At 49.9% G+C, this 26488-nt stretch overlaps 1 protein-coding gene across 1 annotated transcript in view; it reads right to left on the bottom strand.

Annotated features, from left to right (window-relative positions):
- Positions 1-3640: 3640 nt before the first annotated feature.
- The window catches only part of CDS2 (CDP-diacylglycerol synthase 2), a 49576-nt gene continuing 26728 nt past the window's right edge, over positions 3641-26488 (bottom strand). Inside the window, exons 2-13 of the mRNA XM_045832676.1 lie at positions 24472-24608; positions 23151-23247; positions 21944-22041; positions 21039-21178; positions 19493-19551; positions 17756-17838; positions 14215-14302; positions 13648-13716; positions 12563-12715; positions 11033-11152; positions 10499-10602; positions 3641-10242 (exon numbers count right to left, since the gene is read on the bottom strand). Coding sequence (XP_045688632.1) covers positions 10113-10242; positions 10499-10602; positions 11033-11152; positions 12563-12715; positions 13648-13716; positions 14215-14302; positions 17756-17838; positions 19493-19551; positions 21039-21178; positions 21944-22041; positions 23151-23247; positions 24472-24608 — 1278 coding nt within the window. The 3' untranslated portion in view covers positions 3641-10112. The remainder of the gene's footprint in view (positions 10243-10498; positions 10603-11032; positions 11153-12562; positions 12716-13647; positions 13717-14214; positions 14303-17755; positions 17839-19492; positions 19552-21038; positions 21179-21943; positions 22042-23150; positions 23248-24471; positions 24609-26488) is intronic.

The raw sequence follows: 26488 nt of genomic DNA, 5'->3' as shown, positions 1-26488 counted from the left end.
ATGACAGCCATGGTTGGCAGGGAGAACAGGGACCCTTGAGATGGTGGGAAGAAGCTACCTCTTGAAGCAGTAGCTACTAGGGGTTTTCAGTGCCCTGAAGGGCCCTGTGGGCACCTCCCCTCCCCACCCCAGGGCACACAGCTATTCACAACTACAGGCGATGAATGATAGGGCACCCCAAAAGGATAGGCTTCCTTGTGTCCGGACACTGGTCAGCATTGTGAAGGGGCTGGCAGGCCTTTCTTGTGAGGAAGAGTGAAGAGAGTAAGATGGGGAGTTTGGGAGAAGGCTGGATGGCCCAGGGAGCAACTGGTTGGGGGCACGTGAGAAACAGCACGTTTGTCAGGCAGAGAGGAGCAGGCTCAGTCTGTGGGGTGCAAGAAGCCAGGTGGGCCTGGGTGGAGGTGCTGGGAGGCACACACTCCGCACTGTGGCTCCCGCTGTGGAGCATCATTCCACTGGTTGCACCAGGAGGCTCAGTCAGGACCACCTGAGGCTCTCCCTGGGGGCCCTCCTGCAGAGGGTGCCGCCCACTTGTGGGGGTGGGAGTGTCTGAGAAGAGACAGACTCTCCTCGCAGGGAGTCCCACCCCCACAGATGCTGATCTGGTTGGTCTGGGCTGCTGCCAGGGCATGGCGATTTTTTTAAGTTCCTCGGGTGATTCTAATGTTCAGGCAAGGTTGAGAATCATGATATGGAATGCACTCCCTTTAGGGATCTTTGATCTGGAGAAGTTGGGACCACGTGGACAGCGCCAGAGGGCCCATCTCTGCTGCAAGAACTGCAGGTGCCTCGGTCAAGTGGATTTACCCTGAACATAGTCTTCGTCTGATGAATGAGTTTTGGCCCTAGAAATGTGCTGAAGTTTCTTACTAAAATTGAGAAAAGACATCGAAAGAGGCTCCACAGTTTTACTCACTCCATTTGAGAGCTCCCTGGACTTTTGTTGATATTGGAACCCGCTGTAACCTTTGGTAAATATGGGGAGGTGATGTTTTTATTTAGTGTGTTGTGGCCAAGCCATTGGTCCATTCTCTGGGGCTCTCCACGTCTTGCTTTGTTTCCCACCCCCACCTTCCCGCCAGAGACCAAAAAGGTAATGAAGCCCTTCCTCCTGCAGGAAATAACACGCAGGCCCCTAGGATTCTGCCCCCGCCCCCCACCAGGAGAAAGCAAGCAGCTGTCAGGTGGGAGAGGGGCCACCTGGAGACAAACTCCATCCAAGCCGCTGTCCGGGCCCAGGAGCTAGATTGTCCGAGGCTCCCTAAGAAAAGATGGTCTCATTGAAGGGAAGAAGGGAGTGGCCCCAGCTGAAAACAAGTGGACCCCAAAGTCCAGAATGATGAGGACTCTTCTCCATCGATGATCTCATCCTGTCTCCTGGCTCAGAATAGTATCCACACCTGACCACGCCCCTAGACTGGACATCCCCACGTGAGTATTACACAGGTATGAGACCTACTGGGTCCAAAACCAACTCCTGACCTTCCCTCTCTCTTCCCCCTCCCACCCTCAACCTGTCCTCCACAGCCTCCTTCAGCTCAGAAAAACGGCACTGCCATTCCTCCCGTGGCCCAGGGCAGCAGCGTCACAGTCATCCCCGACTCCTCATTTTCCCTCCCTCGCTGCACAGAATCCTCCAGCAGATTCGGATGATCTGACCATTGCTCTCTGCACCACCCGCATGGAGCCCCCATCCTCCCTTGCCTGGATTTTTGCTGCCCCCACCCGTCTCCCTGCGTCCACCCTTGCCCCTCTGAAATCTGTTCTTAGCACAGCCATGAAGTGACTCTGCAAACACACATTAGATCAAGTCACTCCTGGGCTCTAAACTCTCCAGCAGCTTCTCATCTTCCTAAGAGTAACAGCCAATGGCCTGGGCCCTGCGTCATTACCCACTCTCTCCTGCACCTCACTTCCCACCACTGCCCCTGCCCATTCACCTGCTTCACCCACCACCGCAGTTCCTTGAAAATACCCTTCACCCTTGCTGTGAACCTGCCTGGAACTCCCACCCCACGTCCTGCAGGGTGTGTCCATTTGCCCAACCTCTGCCCAAGGGCGTGGTGGCAAGGCCATTCCTCATCACCATCTTTAAAATCCAACCTCTCCCCAGCAGCACTCGGTTCCCCCTCCTGGTCACATTATCTCCACCTGATGCGCTTCTCACAGGTTTGCTGCCTTCTCCCAAAACACTAAAGCCCCAAAAGCCCCCTGAGGGCAAGGGCTGTGTTGGCTTCCCTTGCTGCTGCATTTCCAGTGTCCAGATGGGGACACACACAGAGCAAGAACTCCACAGCATCTGTTGAATGCATGAAGATGGCCAAGGGTCGGAGGTGGAAGGTGGCCACTGCAGAAGGCTGTGCAGGTGCCTAGGGAGGTGGGGCCTCACACCACCGCCAGGGCCTCCTCGCAAGGAGCACAGGCACCTCACAGGCCTGGACGAGAACCTTCACAGACGGGGCCCCTGGCTCCTGGTGTGACCGAAGAGAACAAGGCAGCCAGGGAAAATGACTGATGGTTCCTCATCAGCCACGAAACCCATGGCTTAGAGTCAGATTTTGTTGGATTTAGGAAGGGAAGTAAATGCTGTGGTTTTTGCACTTTGTGCGTTAGGAAGCAATTCATCCCACAAGTCCCTCCATTGTCAGGTTCCTGGGGACCAGAGAGGGAGAAGCCGCTGTGCACAAGGCGAACAACCTGGAGGTCCTGCTGGCCCAAGCACTGGCCTGGGCGGGGCAAGCTGGCCACTCCCAGGACTTCAGGCTCAGGGCTCCTCCAGTCGCCCACCAGAGCCCAGTCTCACCAGAGACCTGAGGCGGGGAGCACAGGGGCCCCCGGAGCAGGTGCCGCTGACTATGGGACCCTACAGGGATGGGAGTTGGGCAGCAGAGGGGAGCCGGAAGGGAGGTGGCGAGAAAATCTGGCAGAGGAAGCAGCACGTGTGAAGGCCAGGAGACCACAGCACCCGGAACAAAGAAGGGTCGCACACCCAGTGTGGCTGTGAGAGGGTAGACACCTAGTGTGGGCGTCGGAGGGGACAGTGTAGGAACCTCAGTAACAAGGCTGAACTTCAACCTCAGGCCACAGGAAGTATCTTGCAGAGAAAGTTCTCCCCAGCTATAGTGTAGGAAGTGGTTTAGCAGAGCGGCCAGAACGAAGGTGGAAGAGGCTGGCCCTGGGTACAGATGAGCTCGCTCCCAGTGACGGGCTTGGGGAGCAGAACAGGCGCGGGTGGTGGGGGCACAGAACACTGACTGGGGCAGGTGTGGGCAGGGCCTGGTGTGGGTTTGCCCATGCAAAGCCCACATGAAGAGGCCTTGCAGGTACGTATGGGTTGGAGACATGGTCCTGAAATTGTGGCAGTGAGTGTGGTCACTGGAGCCCCAAGAGTGGGTGAGGGCACCCAGGAGAAGGTTCGGGGGGGGACAGCCTCGGGCAGAATGCCACCATCGAAGGGCCAGGCTGGAGAAGAGAGGCCCAGACAGGTGGCTTTGGAGCAGCAGCCAAGGAAGCAGGAGGAAAGCCTGGAGAGCAGGTGGTGGGGGCCAGGCAGCATCCTGGGAGGTGACACTGGTTCCACCCAACCAAGCCCCCACCTCATGCCAAGTCAGCACCCCCCACAGGAAGCACACAGATCTAGAATTTAATAGATGTTTATTTGTGCAATAGCAACATTCAGGTATATAAATAAGGTAAGTACTTTCCAGTGCACAGTCCACTACGTTCTGACACTGCGGCAGAGAAGAACCTGCATGTCCCACACCGGTCAGATGGCGCACGGAGAAGCCCGCTGCGGGGCAGACACCAGGTCTAGCAAAGCAAGTCGGGGGAAGGGCACAGCAGCCGGAAAATACTCTGAACACCCTTTCTGGGCTGGTGTTCCTCGGCACAAAGCCAGCAAACCCAGGACACGAACCTAATGGAAGTGAGACACAGTGTGCCAGCCCATCAGCAAACACACGTTCACCCAGCACAGAACCGCCGGATGGCTCAACCCAGCTGAACCCTCTGGGCACCACACACAGGGGAGCCCTCCAGAGGCCACAGAGGGCTCAGCCCTGCCCAATGCCTGGGCGGCCCCTGCAAGTGCCAGGCCTGACAAACTCGAGTCAAGAGGACGAGAGGACGAGCCCAGGACCAGTCTGTCTCAGCAGCTGCTTACTGAACACCTCCACAACCACGTTCTCCTCGTTCCTGCCACACTCGTGACTTTATTAAGTGAAGGGGGGAGACCAGTATGCACCGTGGGCCTCTGGGTCTGGCCTCCATTCCTGCTCACACCCTGGAACCGTTCACAGTCAAGCCGGTAACTCCCAGCTACTGTTCCACTGGCTTGGATTTCACGGGTCGTCTTTGTCAACACTGTTCCTTCAGCGTGAAGAATCCTCCACCTCACACACACACCCCCTCCCCAGCTCCTTTCAGAAAACTGAATTACACATTTTTCACTCAATCGGGTGCCTTTCTCCCTTCATTCATGAATCACCCACGTGACCCTTTGCTAACCCGCAATCCAACGAAAACAGCCCACACCATCTGTCCTCAGGGGTCCCTGGTCCTGCCCTGTCAATGCCACAAAGAAAGCTGAAACCCAAGACCTGACGCCGCACGGGTGTGGGCAGAGCTTCTAGGCTTCCCCTCTGGGTTACAATCTGCTACAGATGTACTCTCTCTCTCCTTCACTCTTCCTGGCTAGTGGTGACCACTCGTACGGGGCCCTGCGGCAGGCTCCTGAGCTGTATGCGCCCTTGGCCAGAGGGGGAAATGGGGTCCTGAGCGAGTCACAGAGACCCTCACCCACGGAGTGGAGGCACCACGGGCAAGAGGACAAGAAGGACAAGCCTCTTTCCCACGGAAAATCTACCCTGGGGGCAGCAGGAAGCGAGGAAGGCCTCAGGCAAACCACTGCCACCCAGTGTGGGGAGTTTCAAACACCCCATGTCTCCTTCTCTTCGCCAGGCTGGCCTTGCGAATAAAGCGCAAGGTGCCGCAGGTGCATGTGAAAACTGGGCCCCTCTCTCAGAAGGTCCATGCAGTTGCTCTCCAGACCTCGGAGCCCCAGGCTGCGTGCAGGGCAAGTGGCAGAGTAGTGGCTGAGAACCCAGTCTCAGCATTACAGCAACTTAGTATGTGCCTAGCACATATTAAGCACTATTACTAGTGTTGCTATTATTATTAATGAACATGCTGCTGGTAACTTACTGGCTGAAGAAGAAAAAGAAAAGGAGCCTCAGCAGTTAGGCATTTGGTGGAGATGGGAGGAGAGGGGACAGGAGTTTCAAACAGCCAAGTGGACTCAAAACCCACTGGCCACAGAATCCTGGATATCACATGTTCTGCCCTCTGTTCACAGAAATCATCCACGTGTTCTAAAAATCCCAACACTTTGGCATTCCAAGTCACCTCCCAAACTGCCTGTGAAAACATGGCCCACACACAAAACAGGTAAACAACTTAATCGAGAGGCAGCCGCAGATGAGAGCAGTAGCCTCTACCCCCTGAGAGCCCAGGTTAGCAAGGTTGCTTCTGGAGGAGGGGGCGTTGGAGCAGTGCTGGGAGCAACGGGGAGGTGGGGTCACTTTAAAGGGATGCAGGCAGTGGGCAGCTGGGGCTCTGCTGCCCACTGAGAATGGGCCCACCTTCTGTAGGGCATGTGGGCAAGCAGGGTCTGGGACCCAGAGGTGAGCCTAGAAGACTTTCAACTAGGCTCTTTCATCAGCACTCCGCCTGAATGCCAGCACCCTCTGCGGGTCGTGACGCAAGGCCCCACCCAACAAAGGAAACCAAGTCAGGAAGTGGCAGCTGCTCACCTCTATAAAGACTGGACACTGGGCAACCGTGTGGAGGGTGACAAGGGAAGTTTGCTTTGCTGAGACAAGGACAGAACGATGGGGCCCTGCCCAAGAATCTGCCCCTTTCTTGGCAGTGTCGTGGCTGGGAACTCGGTCTCTGGCATCATAGCAGCTTCGGTGCAAAGACCAGCTCAGTGCAACAAACACGGCCACCATTTACTGAGCACTTACTACATGTCAGGCGCTATGCTAAATGCCTAATGTGCATAATCTCATAGAATCCTCTCAATCCCACGAGGAAGGTGCTGTTGTCGGACCTAACTGGGCCACAGTTGCACTTAGGAACCTGCCCAGGCCTAGGGCTGTTTGAACCCAATGTCCAGCTTCTTAACCACCGTGCTCAGCCCGCCCCATTACCTCAGTGATGGGTTGTTCCGGCAGCTCCTTTGGAGCCCCTGCTGCAGACAGTACAGTGAGCGTCTGCACACGGTTTACCCTCTTGTGATGTGACCACGGCACTCACCTGGACACCCTCCCCTTAGCCCTCCTTCCCACCCTGACTTTGGAAGAACAGGAACCCTGGATACAAGTGACATCACCCCTGCACACTCCACCTTTTTCTCCGCATATCGGTACAAGGTGGGCACAGATGTGAGTCACTCCAGAAAACAAAGGGCAATGGTGATGCAGGAACAAGTTTCAGCAATGACAGATCACATTGGCAGACTAATGAAAATATACTTCCTTACAAAACTGACCCTGGGCGGGATGCTTAGGGAACAAGGCCACTGCGTAGCTTTCCAAGCAGTGACGCTCTTTGCCTTGAGTCATTCGCATCCTCCCCCCACCCCCTCCCCCCCACATCAGGGACACTCCCGGGCCTGCCCAGGACTCACTGGCACCCTGGAGAGCCAAACTTGAGGATCCAGTCGACACAGCCTCTGGCCAACTCACAACTAGCTTAGACTCCAATCCCAGGGTTGGCTCAGTCTCTGTCAAAGCTTACTTCTGGAACCTCCTTGCATAATATAAGTCAACTAACAGGCTAAGAAGCCCAGTGGAAAAAGATAAATACTATAAAAGGGATTTCAAAAGTCCACTTGTATAAGGTTAAAAGTTGTAGTTCACCCCTTCTGAGACACTAGTTTCAAATACACATTACAGAACTGTACAACACTAAGAGTAAATATGTTTTAAATATAGTTATATTAAAGCTACTAAAATGTTCAGAATAGAAACAGACCAAAAACAATAAATATAAATAAGGTCCAGGCTGCCTTAGAGGGTTCTACACTCAGGAAGGAAACGTGTATACTTTTATCATGCTGAGGTGGCATGCGCCCGCGAAGGGGAAGGACATGGGTGTCCTGTGAGAGGTGACAGCAGAACTCACCCGGGAGGACGCCGGGCTCAGCTCATGGTAGAGAAGCCCTGGCTTCTGTGACGCCCCTGTCCACAAGCTCCTGTATCTCACTGCTCAGGAGCTAACGGCAACTGAAGCTCCAACCTGGTGGACAGGTCAGGCCTCCTATGCTTGTGGGAAAGAATGGCGCAAAACTTCAGATGCACTTACACCACTTCTACAAAGGCAAGTGGGGCTGGGGACAGTCTAGTCCTTGTCCTGGGGGGCGGACGGTAAGACAGGGGGGCGGACGGTAAGACGGAGACTCAACTCCACTGCGGGACCCTGGGGCCGCTCCCTCCCGTCTCCGGCCCCAGCTCCCTCCCTGGCAGGGCGCCATGACTCTCGCCCACGGTGCCTCGGCAGGCTATCATGAGAATGTATGGGATTCAAACTGGAAAACAAAACAAAAGTCTCTAAATCAGGACAGCACAAGAGTTACGAATACCAAACAAGGAAGTCAAGCATGGAGGTGAGACACTGAATTCACGACAAGGGAGGGCACACAGTTCAGTCACATTTATTTCTCACGCACGCACAAAACGGATGTGAAGTGAGTGACGCCATTAAGATGGGCACAGATACATGTGAAAACAGTCTCCTGAATCTGATCTGAAGGTGAAATAACATCAGTAAATGGGAGGAAGAAAAGCATTGTGCCACAAAGACACCAGATAGCACTGCTCTCCAGACCACCCCCCTAGGAAATGCCTCTTATTCACCAGAAAGAGTGTGGAGAAACCCCCCCAAAAACAAAACCCAAGCTGGCTCTGGCCTTCTTGATGGTAGCTCTGGTGAGCAACCACCTTCAGCTTCCTGGGACCACCCCCGGATCCTCAGATGCCCCTACTGCAACCGCATCCACAGGGGAACGTGCCAGGCACCCTGACGCACACGCAGCCCTCCTGGGGAGTGGCTCTCTGCTGCCGGGCTCCGGCTGGCACTCCCTGCTCCCAAGGACCCCACCACATGTCCACAACGAGGCAACACAAGACAAATGAGACTTTCGGTCTCTGGTTCAGGAGAACAAGTTCATTCTTCAATAAGAAAACTAGATTCATGACTAATCAGCTCCACTGTTTAATTCATTGCTGAGATACTGGCTCATCTTCAGGATAAACACTCAGGAAGGGCCTGACAACACTTGCTTTTTGGGCGCCCAGGGCATGACGCATCACTCACACCTGCCTCTGGTGGCACAGACTTGCCCAGCCAGATCACAAAATACTGGAATTAGGGGACAACTCAAAAGCAAGGACCCAGAGAGCGGCGTGCCTGTCCTGCCTGGGGTCCACAGCCGGGACTGAAACCCCGTGGGAAAACACAGTGCTGCACGCTCGGGCGAGGCCGTGCAGTGTCCTCGGGCTGACACGCCGGCGGGGGTCAGCCCTGCGCCAGGTGCTCCAGGGATCTGGGCTGAGTGTGAGCTTTCAGGGAGGCAGAGAGGCTGATTAAAACAGAAACCAAACAAACTCCCACCAGGCCAGGGGCTCTGGAAGCCACCACCCCCACATTTGGCAATGAGAACAACCGTGGCACGGAATCACCGAACACCTTGGGCACCAAGCTCTCTCTCCTGCACCCTCTTCCCAAAGTCAACCTCTCTCGTCATTAAGAAGGGAAACAAAATAAATCACAGTTTTGTTTTGTTTTGTTTTTTAAAAAAAGGTCCCCCAGTAAAATACAAACTACATTTAACTGGTCACATTATATAAAAAGTGTGCATTTAATCTTCAGAATAGTCAAACCTCTAACTGGGTTGAGCTTCCCAGAGTTTTAAGCAGGACTCTATGGTTTCAGTGAAGAAGTCGTGGTACAATTGAAATCACTTATTAAGAAGTAAGTGATATTTAAAACACACACACAATACACATTTGCCTTGGGAGTGAAATATATACAACACAGCAGCTACATGGGTGGGCGGTCAGGCAACGGGGCATAGACGAGAAGCCCTCTGCTCGCTGCCCAGCGGGAAAGCCCCCGGAGAGGGTTCAGCAGCAACCAGTCTACAGCACAGACATGAACGCCATCGTCCCTGAAAAGACGCAGTTAGTTGGCTGGGCCGCCCTCCAGGAGCCGCCAGAGCCTGAGCACGTGGGGAGGGGCTCCGTTACGCTACATTCTACTGCATACATTTGAAATGTTACAGTGTGGTTGCTTTTTTTTTTTTTTACCAGACTATTGTAAATTATCTTTTGAGCTTTCTCAAGAAAATTTTTCAGTCTGTGATAAAGCAAGGTGAACCCATAACAGAAAGCAGAGCTCGTGTTCCACAGGATTTGAAGTGGACAGAACGCTTATCTGATACATACGCCTGAGTCCCTCCGGCCTACGGAAGGCACACCCCTGCCCCCAACCCCGGAGCTCCAAGGCAGGGATTACAGAGCAGCTCAGGTGGAAGCTCTCCAGCAGCACAGACATCCGACATCCAAGCCCAGCACCTCTTCCCTGCGGGGGGGGGAGGTGGGGGGGCGGTGGGGGGGGTGGTAAGCGACAGTACAAAGACAAGTATGGGGCGCCCTTAGCCTGTCGGACCCAGTGAACAGCCTCTCTCTCAGCGAGCCCAGTTCAGCCGATGAGACCGAAAAGCGCAGGCAGCTGCTGCTGAGCCGGGCAGCGCTGTGCTCCAGGTTTTTAAACCTTTAGTTTAAAAAACCCAAATGGTTTTATCTTCATGACTTCTTCCCCACTCAAAGCTGTAGTTTACTCACAACCCAAATCATAAGCACATAGACTGTATGTACAGTATCTTCTTACAACCCACAGATAAAAATCAATCTACCAAAAAATTAAAAAAGGAAAAGACAGTGAGTTGAAGCCTTGCCGTTGTCTAGGTCACCCCAGCGGGGCTCGCCTGGGAGCCCTGGCCCCGCGCTCAGCCCTGCTCGGACTCTCCCGGCCCTGCTTGGCCCCTGCTAGTTCTCCATGGCATCTGCCAGCATCCCCTTCTCGGTCAGGTGAGACCTGAGCGTGTTGAAGATGTGGAGCTGCTGATCCGGCCGCAAGGTCATGAACTGCTGGATCAGCTTGCTCGGGTTCGGGCCCCTGGAAGACAATGGGACAAAGTGGCACTGCCAGGGCCCAGCAGCGTCTAGGGCCTGGTTACCCACGTGGCTGCTCCCCACTCGGGATTCCCCACCAACCGAGTGCAGGGGGGCTTCAGGAAACCCACAAACAGTAGCAACGGAAAACTGCATTTATATGTAGAATGCTTTTCACTGAAGCTGAGATGTAGCTAAAATTCTAGAATTTCACCCATTTAAAAATCTCCCAAAGTGAGTCAGAGGGAAAGGCACCGTACCTGATAAAACTGGCAATGTACACATTGACAAAGGTGGCCATCAGGTACTGGCAGTCGAAGCGGTCCATGATGCCTCCGTGGCCAGGAATCGTATTGGCAAAGTCCTGTCAGAGGCAGGAGAAGGACTGGTGAGCCTGGGCTCAGCCAAGGTCAAACCCTGGCCTGCGGTCCCACCTCAATGTCCCGCTACCGTCCTGAGTAGCTGAGGGAAGCAAAGTGAGAAGTAAGCATTGGTTCAAATACTGAGGCTATAATAGGACATGATCTTATTCAATTACAAAGTTTTTTTAAAGAAAGATGTAAGATATTAACAAATAAACAGGAAATCCAACTACTAAATTTTCTTGGAAACATCGCCTTTTTTTTAACCTACCTAAATCCCATGCACGGGTGAAGAGCACAAGACAAGAGCCCAGTATTTTGAAGGAGGTGGGGGTCAGTGCAGGGGCGGGGGGGGGGGGGGGAGGCAGAAGACAGGCGAGGAGGGGCCTGGCTGGGAGACAACGAGAGGAACAGAGAAGAGGGTTTTCCTACTTTGATTTTAAAGGCTCGTTTGAATCCACTTGCAAAGAACCCTCCAAAGGGGCCGATGAGTGAGGCAAAGGTGGAGAGGGCGATGCTGTGGATCTGGAAAGGGTACATCCGGACGATTTTCTGAGAAGAATAAGTGAAGTAAAAGTCAAGATGCCTACTACGGGCACAGCCTTATTACACGTTAACAAAAATAAGTCTTTATTCAACTACCTATATATTCCCCCTACCCTTTCCTAAAAAAGAACATAATTAGTAAAAAGATTGGTGTTTTGAAACCTCTGTTCTGGTTGAAGTATATGAAGAAAATCCAGCCTTACACAGATATGTAGTTGAAAAAGGAAGAGTATCATAGTACTGTCTTTTCAGATAATTATGGGTATTTTTTGAAACTACACCAGCACTTAATAAGTGGTAGTTCCTTAAAAATTGGTTGCAGTGTGAAATCTGAAACCCTATCAATGAACTTTCTGTACCTTCGGTTAAAACCCACTGGTCTATCTGGCACTTTGCACGGATGCTTCACCATGTGTGACTGTGTGACCGCAGTCACTGGCCATTCAGAAAACACTGGTTTACTGAGTTATGTCACCTTCCAAATGCAGACACATTTAGCTATATAATGGCAAAAAACTGTACATTAAAAATACCACAGATCTCATTAGAAAATTCTTTAAATACCAGGAAGCTATCAAGCTCACAGAAGGCACACACTTTCTAAAATTCTTTCACACAAAAGCCATTCTATCATTGTTAACAGTCACTGTCAGCTGTTTGCCTTGAAGTGACAGCCTTACTTCATTCATTTCCAAGAAAAATGTCTGTCAATTATTCAAGTCTAAAACACTATAGTTTGCCAGTTCTTTTCAAGTAAAATTATATTTTTATGAAAAAGCTGCTAGGTCAGTTCATAAGCAAGTGCCCACAAGCTGGCCCTTTAGATAATCAAGTACTATGGTATGAGGCAGAAGTGATTTATGCATACTTTTCATTTGGAGACAAAGAGTATTATTAGAAAGGTGCGTATTCAAGGGCCAAGATTTAATAAAATTAATAATTTTACTATTTCGCCAAAGCCGCTCTTAAGAGGACCTGGCTTACTCTCATTGCAAGGGCGTGGCATGAAGACTCCAGTGACTTAGGCCACTTGGGTACCACCACCTTCAACTCACACTGCGTCTCCAGCAGGTTGACCCCCACTGATTCTGTCAGCAAAGTGAACAAGGCAAATGATGTCACTGTGTTATTATGAAAATAGTTGTGACCTCACAGACCCCCTGAAAGGATCTCAGGGTCCTCCAGGGATCCTCTGGGGACACTTTGAGAATCACTGGTCCTAAAGATTTGAAGTGGGAAGAAAAGTCTCCTCCTGTCCTCACCATGCACTGCCGTGAACAATCCCCTTCGTCCTGAGGCCTACAGCTTTGGGGACAGGAAGGTGACTTTATGAGAGAAGGCAATGTGGAGAGGGGGGATCTCCCTTGTAGTCGCTATGCCACCGAGGTCAGTTCGCATCGTGGCAGTGGCACATACCCAGCCAATGGCCGACTGGATCACCTCAGGAATGTTATACTCATGCAGGCGGAACAGGTCGGAGGGCTCGCAGTCCACAGTGAAGCTGTTGGTGTCGTTGTTGTACTCCACAGGGCAGACAAAGCACCTGTACCCAGACATCACATAGGACAGCTGAGGATGAAGGAGAGAGAGACAGGTAAAGGAGACACGTTCTGCCATCCTGGCTGGGCAGCAGACACCTGGTTTGGCCATGTCCTTACAGCACCCGCACGCTCTGACTGCAAAACACGCACTGAATCAGAGGTTTAGGGTGGGCCTCATGTGTATTGTGCCTGAACTGGAGCGGGGGGCCGAGGGCAGTTCACAGCCCACTGAGCTTGCACACTCACTTTCCCAAACACCCAGGTCCTGAATGAATCCAGGAAAGATCTGAGAAATGTGGCGAAAGAACTACAGAAGTTTCTCCCCACTTGGGGGAGCTATAGACTGCTTTCTCAGGATCTCTTTAACTGGGTGCTGAGCAGAGGCAGGAAGTGGGGAAATGGTACAGGGAAAGGCAGGCAGCCAGGAGGAAGAAGGCTGAAGAGCAGTAAGGTAAGGAAGCGGAGCAATGAAGGACAGATGGACAACACTGCCAAGGGGAGACTGGCCCAGGGTCAGAGCAGGGAATGGTGCTCTTCAAAGGGCTGGGAGACCATCCACTTCTGGTCAGGACACACAAGGGAGAAAATATGGGCTGGAGCAGCATACCTCACCCCACCCTTTACTCTCTGATGCCAGTCACCTTGACCTTGAAATATCAAATGCCTGGACAAGAACACCACCCTCGGAGTGCTACATGCCTCGGCATGAGAGAAGTACAAGGTGCGCACAGCCTCTGCTCCTCGAGGGCAGGTGAAGAACAGCCGCTGCTACCTGTGTCAGTTACGGAGCGTGCCGTGCTGTTGCCCTTCTTCAGAGCGAGGTCTCATCCCATCCAGGAGGACAGAGTCCTTGGCCTTGGGGGACATGCCTTCTGGCACTGACAGGCTTCGAAGATGCCTGTCACTTCCCCGGTTTGGGGCCACTGTCACTCCCGCACCCAACCAGGAGCCACCACTTACCAGAAGGCCAAACAGCACAGTGGCAAAGAAGCCCCCAATGAAGCCTTCCCAGGTCTTCTTCGGTGACAGCTGTGGGCAGAGAACAAGTTCTTGGCAAAGGGTGTTTTGATATCTCTGGCTTTGGGAACAGTGAGTGCTTGTTTAAAACCTTACTCTGTTAATTAACCACCTCACCTTCCAAAACACCCCACGCTTGGCTTCCCTCTTCCCTGCCTGATCCCCCTCAGTTTCTCTCCTGTTTCAAGTGATCATTTAGTAATCATATTATAAAACAGTATACTGATTAAATAGCAATACTCAAATTCAGATCAAAGCCCCCAAAATCTGCTCATACAGTTTATAAAGTATTTTCTTTATTAGCTCTTTTTCACCTATGGGTAAACTGTCAGTGTTTCCTTTGTTGTTTTTTCTTTTTCCTCTTAAAATTAATTTAGTACCAGCCTTTCTCCAGGATGACATGAAACATACAAACCAGCTCAATCTCCTCTGTCTCCCAAGCTGATCTACTGCAGTGAAAGCATCGCCCCTCCTTCACGGTGATATTGCACGTGCGGGTTATCCATTTACCTTGATGAGGGGGGTCCGACCAAAGAAGAAGCCGAACATATAGGCCATGATGTCATTACAGATCACGCAAGAAATGGGGACAATGAACCTACAAAACAAACCAAAGGACCAACTCTACCGAGATGATAATACCTTAAAAGTCCACAAAATAATACCATTCATACATTCCAGTACCAAAATAACTCAGAGAGTATTTGTTACCCATTAAGAAATAACTTTTAGCCCCGACCAGGTAGCTCAGTTGGTTAGAGCATCATCCTGATACACCAAGACTGCAGGTTTGATTCCCGGTCAGGGCACATACAAGAATCAACCCAATGAACTCATATATAAGTAGAATAACAAACTGATGCTTCTCTCTCACACACACTCAAATTAATAAATAAAAATTTTACAAATGTTAAAAAAAAGAAAGAACTTTAAAAAAAATAAAATACCAAACAAGCCATTCCTAGTACCTGGCACATAGCAGGTGTTCAAATGTTTACCGAATGACTACTGACAAACGGAGGTGGTGGTCTATGAAACGCCACTTGCTCTTTTGTCATTATAAAGTAATTATCTACACAATAGTACCAATTTAAACTGTGAAAAACATAAAGGTTTTCCTTGTTTCTCCCACCCCTATCTCCATTCCCCAAAATAGCAGCTTTCAATCACATCTGGTTTTTCTCCTTCTAAGTAGTTGCCTGCCTAATTCTAATAACTACTATATTTAATCTACTTCATAATTTACCTACTTTTTAAAAATTGTGTATTACTATGAGCTGTATCTAGGAAGCCCCGCCCTCCTGCGCTCCTCCAGGACTACGCAGTGGGCAAGACGCCACACGGACACACAGCTAGATTTCTTCTCTGCCTCCCTCCCGCTGCCGGTGTGGTCATCCCACCATAAAAAGGGGGCAGTTTCCACACCTGTACCAACCCCTCCTCTCCTCACTCTCCATTCTCTGACAGTCACATTTTAAAAATGTCCTCTACAACAGATTTACATTGAAATAAATCTCAATTTCCTGGCCCATCAACTACAGGCAAAATTTTCTGACTTGCTGTTTGTTAAGAGAGGGATTTAGAGCTTCTGTATTCACCCAACCCCCCACAATATTTACTCTGTAGAGATGTCTAGCATAGACTCTGTGCTCTGCAACTATAATTAAGTCTTGCAGGTTGAGTCTGAAAACTAGTAACTATAGTTTTTAGTATTACTCACTGTAGAGGCAAGTACTATATCTGTCCCTTAAAGATGAAGACTTAGCATGTACCTCTGTCAAGAAACACTGAATAGAACCTTGGCTGGTATAGCTCAGTGGATGGAGCGCGGACTGCAAACCAAAGGGTCGCCAGTTCAATTCCCAGTTAGAGCACATGGCTGGGTTTCTGGCCAGGTCCCCAGTGGGGGCCTTGTGAGAGGCAGCTACACATTGACGTTTCATTCCCTCTCTTTCTCCCTCACTTCCCCTCTCTCTAAAAATAAACAAAAACCTTTAAAAAAAAGCCCAGAGCCAAAATTTAAAAAGAAACACCAAACAGAAACTCTGAAAGAAAGGCGCCATATGCTCCCCAGTCCATTATAACTGTTTTAACCATAATAATGCCTATAACACGTATATGAGCTAGTCTCTGTTCTAAGCACTTTACATGTATTTACTGATTTATTCCTCAGGAGGTAGGGAATACTACACCCTCATTCCGAGATCTGGAAATAGAAGCACAGTCTGGGGTCTTACCCAGAGTACTTCAGTACTCTCTTACATACACTAGGCTAGGCTTCACCTCTCCACTGAGACCATCAGCTTCTTCAAGCAGCCTCATGATTTTGATCTATGCTGGTAGATTTCCTGTTGAAACACAGCATTTCTGGAATAAAACCTACTAAGTAACAGTACAGTCATATGCAGCCTAATTGTGGGGATATCGTTCTAAGACAAGTGTTGTCAGGTGAGCCTCACAGAGTGCACTCACACACAGAGTGCACTCACACACAGTGCACTCACACAGTGCACTCACACAGAGTGCACTCACACACAGTGCACTCACACACACAGTGCACTCACACACAGAGTGCACTCACACACAGTGCACTCACACACACAGTGCACTCACACACACAGTGCACTCACACACACAGTGCACTCACACAAACCTAGACAGTACAGCCTGCTATACACCTAGGGTGCTGCTCGGTAGCAGGGGGAAATAATTTTGCCTCTACCCTTCTGGCTCTGGGCTGACAAGCCCCTGTAATAAAAGTAAAAGACACATTAATAGGAGAAAAACAAATACAAGTTTAAAAACTTTTATGTAACCAGGAAAACTGAGTAACTGGCCAAAATAGCTGAAGCTACCAAGTTGAATATTATCTTCAGCTGAAGACCAAAGAAAATTCTAAGGGTCTGAAAATTCTAAGAGAGCTGATTATAGGAGGTGGTCAGGGAGAGTGAAGTAAACAAGGGTAAGGTTGCTATGCAGACTTGAGTCCACTCTCTTCTGCACTAATAATAGTTTGTAGAAGTAAGGTCATCTCCCTCTTCCAGGTACAGCAAGGAGACACTTCCATGGACATTTCCCCTATAAATGTAAATGCATTTACACAGGGTAACTGCTACTTGGTTTTCAGAGCTTCTCCCAGGTCTGTTACTTCTTAAAATTAATCAGCCTCAAGTAACAGCTATGCCAACAAGAGGTATTTTGTTTGGAGTGTGAAAATCCTGTTCCCCTGCAGCTCCTATGCCACAGATCTGCCCAGTACATGACTGTACTGACTACCGCAGGCAGTTATAACACAAGTACAAGCATTTGTGGAATGCATCACACCACAACTTCACTAGGCGACAGGAGTTTGTCAACTACATTGGGACCGCCATATACACGTGATCTGTCACTGATTAAAACTGTTCTGAAGTGGCACACGACCGCACACTTTCTCCTGACACAGTGCCAGGTTCCACTTGCCAACAGTTTATCTAGAAAGGTTTATCTATAACCATAAAAGAAATCCGCTTTATCATTCTTGTTTCCCTCTCCCTATGCTTATCAGCTTTTGTATTAAGGGTTAGATAAAACTCAGCTATTATCTCTGGTCCTTTCTTTTTCTGGGTGTGGATTCCCAAGCAATTGTTAATTGTTCTACAGTTGTTGATCTGTTAAGTTTTCTTCCTCATGACATTTAGTAGTTTACATTATGCCAGGAAATCATAAGAGATTTCCTCTAGGATTTCAAATTTCTTGCCATACAGTAGAACTACCTTTGATTTTTTTTAAATATCCCTGTACTTGTTCGTCTAGAACCGTGGTTCTCAAAGCGTAGGCGCTGACCAGCAACACCAGCATCACCCAGGAATGCACTAGTAATTCAAATTCTCATGCCCCACCACAGGTTTACCGAAGCAGAAACTCGGGCGGGCCCAGCAATCTGTGTGGTAACCAGCCCTACAAGGGATTCTGATGTAGCACAAGGTGAGAACCACTGGCTCAGAAGGTAAGGGCACATGAGAAACACCCACAAAGTAAAAGGGAAAATTCCCCCACTGCCATCACTCACCAGATCATCCCTTCAAACAGGTTGTGGATAACGAGATGTGACTGGGTGACGACAATCAGTAACGTCACGTGGGTCCAGCCGAACTGCAATAGGAGAAAAAGAATCAGTGTGCCTTGAAAGGCAATAGCCAGTACCATGTAGAAAATTGCTGAGAGTCAGCTTCTGCAGGTATCTTTCTCATTGGAAGTGAAAGGTACAGAACAGGCCTGTGGGAGAAACTCTGTCCCCCCAGCTATAGTCCCCATAAAAAGCTAGGACCACATGGCTCACTGGTGAGTAAGTCCTGCTTGCTCTAAAAGCCTGGGTGCTTCTGAGTATTTACTGAGTGCTTGCGGGGCTGAGAGAGAAAACACGTTCAGTTTGGGAACGTGAGGGAGGGCAGGACAATGCCTGAGGCCTTGAGGCAGGAGAGTAAGAAACTAAGAAATTCTTCAGCAAGCGGAATAAGGGAAACTGAGACAGTTAAACAAGGTGCTAACAAATCTCAAGATCTTGTCTTCCCTAACCAAGAGCACTTAGGAGCAAATGGTTTACACCTCTCCCCTCCAACACGAGAGTAGGTTAAATCACCTAGTCAAGGTGAGTTCTTAAATCTCCTAGTCAAGGAGACAGATAACAGAGACCCAGACTGTGCTATCAGTGCCTGCCAAACCCAAGAACGAATGAAGTCAGAACAAAAAATAATTTTTTAAAAACCCACAAAAATAATCAGAGCCAGACCAATCCAAGATAAAAGTAAAACAGTGAAGTTGCCCAGAAAATGACCCCAAACTCCCCTATACACCCATTTGGATGTGTCAGCATATTAGAGAACACACCGGAAAAGCTGTTGAATATTCTTTTGAGGCCCTCCTTAGACCTCCCCTAAAATTCCCACCTACAGAAAACAGGTAAAAACTCTTAAGACAAAGAGCGCACTGTGTGCCCTCCCCTGAGCATGCCTGCACCCCTTCTTTCGCCGGGCATTTACTTTTGCTTTCCTCTAAGCTCTAAAGGTCTCCAGGAGACTCGCAACCAGGAGAACAGCAGGCAGCGGCAGCTTGTCCCAGGCTAACCCCCGAACCCTGTCTCCAAGGCCCTCCATTTGTCTCTGCAACTTGTTCCCTGAGTCCGTGTAGCTCAGCGTGACTCATCTCTGTTACTGTGACTTCCTTTCCTGAGTCCAAGCAGCTCAGCGTGGCTCACTTCTGCCACTTCTGTTACTGTGATTTCCTTTCTTCCACCTAGGCAGCCCAGCCTAGGTGCACTCCTATTGCTATGATCTTGCCTCTTCTATCCTAAGCCCTTCCTTTGTTTCACTGTCCAGAGCTTTAATAAATACACTCTCAAAATCACCTGCACTCAGGTCATAAACTCTTCCCTACGTGACATCAAGAATGAATTCCAGACCAGGCCCAGGCAGACCCGCCTCAGTCCTGGTCCCTTTCTGGTAACAGCGCCACCATGAGTCTTACTTGAAGCCCACTTTCTGCAGGACCTAGTGGAGAGATTGCTGAGGGCGTAAATTAAGTAACAGTGGCTGGATCTAAGTGGATGTACAGCTGCCAAACTTAACAGGCTCCCTTCCTTCACGCTCTGGGTTCCACAAACATACATAACTGAGTGCACTCAAGGTTTGATTTCTCACAGAAAAGATGGGAGATCTGTTGAGTTTCTGCAGAACTTCATTTAAGCCAAGACTTCACACACAAACACACACACACACACACACACACACACACACACAATTTCCCTTACCATGTAGAACTGCAGGCGGTAATGCTTCTTGACCAGACTCAATACAAACATGCAGAATCCTGATTCGAGGAAGGAGAAAAAAGGGCAAAGTAAATCACATTCTGCATTTACCTGTGTCTTAGTCACTTCCTATGGCTGGGTACATGATCGTGATTATGATCCTTTGGCCAGTTTCCTGGAAGCAGTGAACCAGTGCACAATCCCAAGCCCCGGGAGTGGAGCGGGGAGGAAGACACAGAACAGTTCTTCAGATAGTAATCAGAAGGGAAAAAATTACTCCGCCAAGACAATGAAAGGAAGACACTATCTTTAAATCTTGCAGAGTGCACTCAATTTAGGCTGCTGTTCACCAGATAAGAATATTTTGACCCCAGAGCAGGGGCCAACAAACAACAGTCAGGCAGCTGCCCAATTCTGTAACTAAAATTTTACTGGAAGCCAGCTATGCCCATTTGGTTACATACCATCTGTGGTTGCTTTTGTGTTCCAAGGGCAGACTGGGTAGTTGCAGCAGAGGCCCTGAGCCCCCAAAGCCTAAAATACTTATTACCTGGACTTTTAAGAAAAAGTTTGCCAACCCCTGTTCACAGACACATATGATGGCAAAAAAACATCTGCAGCCCCCGCCCCTTCTCCAGGAATGATAATGACCTTGACCCCTCAGTGTAGTGGGCCCCTCAAAAGCACTTCTGCCCAGAATAGAGCATGTCGCAGTCCCAGACACCCGACTCCCGCTGGGAGGCTGCTTTCAGGGTCTGAGGCATGCCCTCTGGACGTCCTCAATGTCTGCAAACACCTCAGCAGTGAATTTTGTATTTTAATACCCAGGTGTCATTCACAGAGCTGATCAAAAATAGGTCAGACAAATTTAGGTCAGAACGACTTTCTCACGTGCCCCAAACTAGCTTTCAAGGTGACAATAAAAACACTAGCATCATCAGAACTAGTGCATGGTCTGAACTGAGTTTGGATTGACCCGTACTTTTCTGTCTGTCAAGTTCTAATGCATATGATTTAACCCTCACAGTAAGTCCACAGTTCTAGCTCTAGGTTACAAAAGAGCTCCCTGACATGCAGGGTGATTAAGCTCCCAGTCCCTGTGAGGTCCCAGAGCCTTTTCAAATCCAAATCAGTAAAATTTCCACCACCTTCCGATGTCTGTCCTGCAAGGCAATCTCCTAAGAAGACGCTCCTAAAGACGGCTGCCTGTTTTTAAACCTAAGTTATAAAGACAGGTGGTTTTTGTTTCGGTCACGGCACAGAATTGCTGCAGACACGGGAGTCCGGACAGGGCCACGCTGTGCCGCCCTCCAACGCAGGCTGGAGCAGAGGGACAGGGGCACAGACCACAGTCCCCACACCCGCAGAGCCCCGCAGTCTCACCACCCTCACTTGCTGCAGCTCAAGTAAGGTGGAGCCCTCAGCTCTGCTGCCCTGCCTGGGCAGAGTTAACACCATCAAAACTTCACATTAACCAGAGAACTCCCCAACTCCTACTCAGCAAACGGCAAAACACGACAGACACAAGAACTGGTTCAACGCATACCTATCAGGTAGAGAGTAAAGGAAATGAAGCGGTGGTATTTGCTGAGAATCCGCAAAGGCTCCTCTCTCTGGACCAAAGTGAAGAAATAATCCGTCACTGTTTCACCGTAGAAGAAGTAATTCACACACAGTAAAAAGTACCTGTAAGTGAAGACAAGTCGCTGCCACGGGGGGACCTGCACCAGCCTGTCCTTGACCGTGAGGCTGTCGGAACACCCCAGGGAAGGACCAGAGCAGCAGTCCCCCTGCCCTCAAGACCCCTGTGGTCCCTGCTCTCCAATGACACTGTAGGTGAGAAGTTTATCTAGAAACTCAGCTTTCTTTCACCCTCCATTTATCGCAAACCCAGGATTTGGCTTTTACCCCTTTTGTAGAGTTTCTACGTCTAACCTAAGAACACTCGAACCATAAGATAATGCTCTGAAACACGGCTCATCCTGCCTCCCAGTCTCATTTCCACTCTTCCCAGCAGCAGCCCTTCATGCTTGTCAGGACGGTTCGCTCCAGCTTTTTTGCCACCTGTCTGCTTTGCCCCCGTCTCTTCCCTGCCTGCGGCATCCTCTTCACTTATCTTTCTTCACTCACTGTTCAAACAGCATTTTCTTCATAAAACCTTGCCTGACGTAACCACGCATAAAACCACATGCCTGCCTCCCAGGCATTTACTTCTGTAGCACGTCAGCCGGCCTGTGTTATTCTGAGGAAGATTCCAGACTCTTGGTAACTACTGAAGACTCCTCCGAGGTAAGCATGTAGTCTGGCCTACAATGTACTTGGGTTTCAAAGGTACTATGCAAGTTCATGGCCATCACTCCCCTCCCACCCATCACCACCGTAAATATCTACCATGAAACACTTTTTTTCATCCAAATCTATGAAGGGTCCCTGTGGGGCTGGAGAGCTTACCAGCTGAGGGTCCGGAACCAGGGTAGGTCATAGGAGTGGTAGACATTGTAGCCAATAGTGATGATCTCGTGGAAACACTTTATCTGAACACACATCACCTGCAGGGCACACAACAGTTAGAACACTCGATGGCTCCCCAGTTCTTATGATCTTTGGAAACAGAAACCCAAACAAGTCATGGGCCTTCAAGAAAAACACTGCATTTCGGAAGAACAGCAGTCCGACGGTGATTCAGCTCTCCTCTCTCACACCACCCACGTGCCAACGTGGCCTTTCACACCGCACGGGACAGCCCCAGTGTCTCACAATGAACACAGGCTCCTGGAGGGGGTGGGCAGGGTTGGATGGAGGGGAACAAAGTGGGGAAACTGGGACAACTGTAACAGCATAAACAATACGATATTTTTTTAAATAACAACAAATACATGCTCTCAGAGTGTCAATTAACTTTTTTATTCTAGAACGTCCCAGGACTCAATCAATGTCTTCCCCTCTTGACTATGAATACAAATACTTGAAAAGCCCCAACTCTGTGCTCAGCGGTCAGCTGTCAGTCATCTGACCCTGCCCATGACAGTGGGAAGGTGGAGAGGGAAGCACTGTGGATGGGGATTTCTTAATGAAAGGCCTGAGTCTATTGAGTAAGGCCCCAGGGAAACAATAAAACCAAGAATCAACATCACAGCAGGGGTCACAGTATAATCAAACAGTTGAAATAATAAAATGAAATTTTAAAATGAAGAGACATCTTGCCCGGCTGGTGTGGCTCAGTGGACTGAGCACTGGCCTGCGAACCAAAGGATCACTGGTTCGATTCCCCGTCAGGAAACATGCCTGGGTTGCAGGCCAGGGCCCCAGTGGGGGCCATGTGAGAGGCAACCGATCACTGTATCTCTCACACGTTGATGTTTCTCTCCCTCTCTTTCTCCCTCCCTTCCCCTCTCTAAAAGTAAATAAATCAAATCTTTAAAACTAAAAAAGAAAAGAAAATGAAGGGGCATCTTTAAACACATACAACTGGCCCATGCCAATGTCCCTCCACCTGGCTGCTACAAAGTGAGAAGTCACAGATATCCTGAGAAACAAATGCTCTGTGGAGCCTGGACCCCAAGTGACTCCCAGAACTAACCCAGCACTGGCACCTCAGGTGACCAATCCTGCACGAAAAACTGAATGCCGAACTACAATGACACGCAATGGCACTTACAATTATCATTAAAACCATTGGTCCCAGGTAAATGATGACGAAGAAAAACGCGATCATGGCCAAAGTCAGGATGCCTCTCACCCACCAGTTCTTCCATCTAAGTTAGAGAGGAGGGAAGGAGAAAACGTGTGAGGAGCCCGGAGAGAACTGAAGCACAAACCCAAGGGGGACAGCTCGTCCCGGTGGGAGAGGGCCCGAGGCAGTCCTTTCCAGGAGCCCCTCCTTCACTGGGGCAGAGGGACTGGCCATTTGCTGACGGGAGCAGGGCCACTGCAGCCCATGCCTCATCCACGCCTGACAGGCAAAATCCCCAAGGGAAATGAAGCGCCCTCTACTTCCGTGTCTATTTCAGTGGCTTCTACAGCTGTCTCTATTGCGGGGGGAGGGAACAAACCCCACAAACATATTTACTTCAGCAGAATCCTGCATTGCTCTACACCTGCATTGTTATGGCGATAGCAATATAAACAATGATAGTAACAGCTATCACAAATATACACCTAGCACCTTTATAAGGTCTTTACATATATTAACTTGTAAAGGAGAGTGTTGTTCAGCCCTCAACACTCTCCTTTTTTACTGGTGAGGAGCTGGATGCACTGGTTACACAGTTGCGAAGCGGTTAAGCTGAGATTTCCGCCCTGGGAGCCTGGCCCCAGAACCCATGCCCCTAACCACTGCACAACACAGCCTCCCAGAGGGACACGTGAGGGAGGTACATGAAGAAACACTTTCAGACAAGGTTTTGGGGTCTTACACTTTGTATTTTTAATCTACCACATAGCTGGCGTAGGAGAGACCAGAGTCTCAAGGGACCAGAATTTCAACCCTGGATTCACCCAAGTTAAGATGTTTCTTAGTCCTTCCAGGAGAACTTTTCACTGTCCACAGTGGATGTGCGTGGGAGAGGGGAAAACTAACCTCTGGAAACGTGGGCTCCTCTGTGAAAAGCAGCCCATCCATCAGTCATGAAGCCCAGGGACTGTTTCTCCCATACACTGTGTCAGTGACCTTGCCCGCCACCGCCCCTCTGTCCACCCTTTCCTCGTCCTTGGACTGTCCCTTCCAGCCTCGAGCACCCTTCAACTGCAAGACCCTGCCAGGCTGTGCTCGCAGTTGCTGTTAAGACGATGCTCAGTGAAGCCCTGGGCAGAGGTAGGGGCCCATGGTCAATGCCAGTGGGCAGGCCTGTGCCACGCACTTTGACAGAAGTGGACTCCCACCACAAGACCACGGGCTCTCTGAGGGGCCTGAGTCTTCCACGGCACTGGGACATGCCAACACGGCCCCCAGCCAGCACTGCATCCCTGAGCCAGGTTACCTTGAAGACAAGTTGGAAAGGGCCCTGTTGAGGACCTCTGGGGTATCGTCTACAGAGGTTACCAGGGGAGTAGCTTCTGCTCGGCTCTCGCTGTCCGACGCTGTCTCTCCGTCGACCTTTGCTTCTGGCTCCGACTCCTACACAGCAGAAAAAGAGAAGAGAATAAGGTCAAAAATGCTGAGCAGGATACTGAGAAGTACCCGCCTATTACAGGAGGTCTGTGGGGGAAGACACAAACTGGGCCTGAAGACCCGGCATAGTCTTCAGGTGACCTAACAGATGGGCCTCACAGCGATCCCGACACTGTTCTGATGTGCGCCAAGGCGGCCCGCTCTCTACGGCGAGGGCGACACGCATGTGCACCTCGGGAGGAGAGCGACAGCCTCGACGGACTCAATCCCCACTGCCTGACAGGGGGGCCGCGGGACAGAATGTCCGGAAGAGCGAGAGAGAGAGGGGCCCCTTTGTATCCAAAGAATGCGAAAGAGGGCTGTGACCAGACTTCATCTGGGCCTCATCCCTGATCCTACCACTCAGAGCTTTTATTCCTGAAGGGAATTTAAAATAATTGCTGTGAGAAGACGTGGAAGAGAAATCACATCACGTAGAACTAGACGGTAACAGCGCTGCTAGTATTTATACAGCCCTTCGCAGTTTTTAGAGCGTCTCCCCCACGGCTGTGGGCCTCAGAGCAGTTCTGGGAAGAAGGAAAGCAGCACAGGAAGCTCCTCAGGACAAAGGAGGACACGGGCTCTGAGGAGCTCCGTGGTCGGCCCCAAATCGCCTGTTAACCCAGGGTTCTAACTTGCATTTGCTCATCCCACCAGATTTCATTTTATTTGGGCATCCTGGGATCCATTTTATTTTTTCAGTAAGAAACTCAAAATGAAGTAAACTAGAAATGGCAAAAGGATATTTTACCACATCTTCAAAGACTTCCTTATATATATGGGCAAACACATTTAAGTTGAACTAACAATTTAAATTTCCCTAATTAATAAATATATAAAACAGAGCACTGTTTCAAATGGCCAGTAAATGGTCATTGGAGTATCTTCTTTCGTGTCTGTCAAGTGTCTGTCAAGTCACCGGCCAGTTTTCTACTGAGTTTTCTGCCTTTCTTTTTCACTTTTTTTTTCCACTGCTTTTAGAGAGAGAGGAAGGGAGAAACAGAAACACTGAAAGTGAGAGAGAAACATTGATTGGTTCTCTTGTATGCACTCAGACCAGGGACTGTGTGCATCCGGACCAGGGATTGAACCCACAACAAAGGTATGTGCCCTGACGGGGAATCAAACCCGCAACCTTTCGGTTACAGGATGACACTCTAACTGAGCCATTTCCTTTTTATTGATCTGTAGAAACTTTTTATACAACCCAGACTTAAGTACTTTGTGTCATTAATCCATATGTTCCCCCAGCCTTCTCTGACCCCGCCCCCACCCCAGTTCTTCCCTCTGTCACTCAGACCTTCTCCCTCTCGGCACTGGCCACAATGGGGACTTGGAAGGAGATCTTCATAACTGTCTATTGCTCCCTAGAGATAGGAACCAAGACACCTTGTGTTCATGACATCCCCACACCTGGCACAGAGCAAAATACTTACTAATGGATGGAAGGAGGAAGCAAGGAGTTAATTCCAGGTATGGTAAAGAGGTGCCCAGGCCCTGCCCTCACAGAAACAGCTATTTCTAAATTACATCACAACTGTGGTAACACCACTAAACACAAGGTCTTTAGTACAAGAGTGCTCATACAAGAGACAACTGGCTTTGGTAAAGGAATTAAAGAGGGAGTCTCGTCAATCAGATCTCGGGGAAAGAGCTGTAGCTGCCAGTGATGCGGTCACTGCTCCTTACTCCGCCACAGCTGAGCCTGGTGGCTCTGGACGAGTCGCACAAGGGCCTCTGTACTTCAGTGTCCTTACTTCATAAACAGGGCCCACAGACGGCCCTCTTTACCTGTGAGGGTTCACTGAAGGGATACAGCCAAACTCCCTCACCCAGGGCTGTGTCCC

The sequence above is a fragment of the Phyllostomus hastatus genome, unplaced genomic scaffold, assembly GCF_019186645.2.
Source record: "Phyllostomus hastatus isolate PE091 unplaced genomic scaffold, TTU_PhHast_1.1 phas_contig_17, whole genome shotgun sequence".
NCBI lineage: Eukaryota > Metazoa > Chordata > Mammalia > Chiroptera > Phyllostomidae > Phyllostomus > Phyllostomus hastatus.
This window is presented reverse-complemented; position numbering and strand designations above follow the sequence as displayed.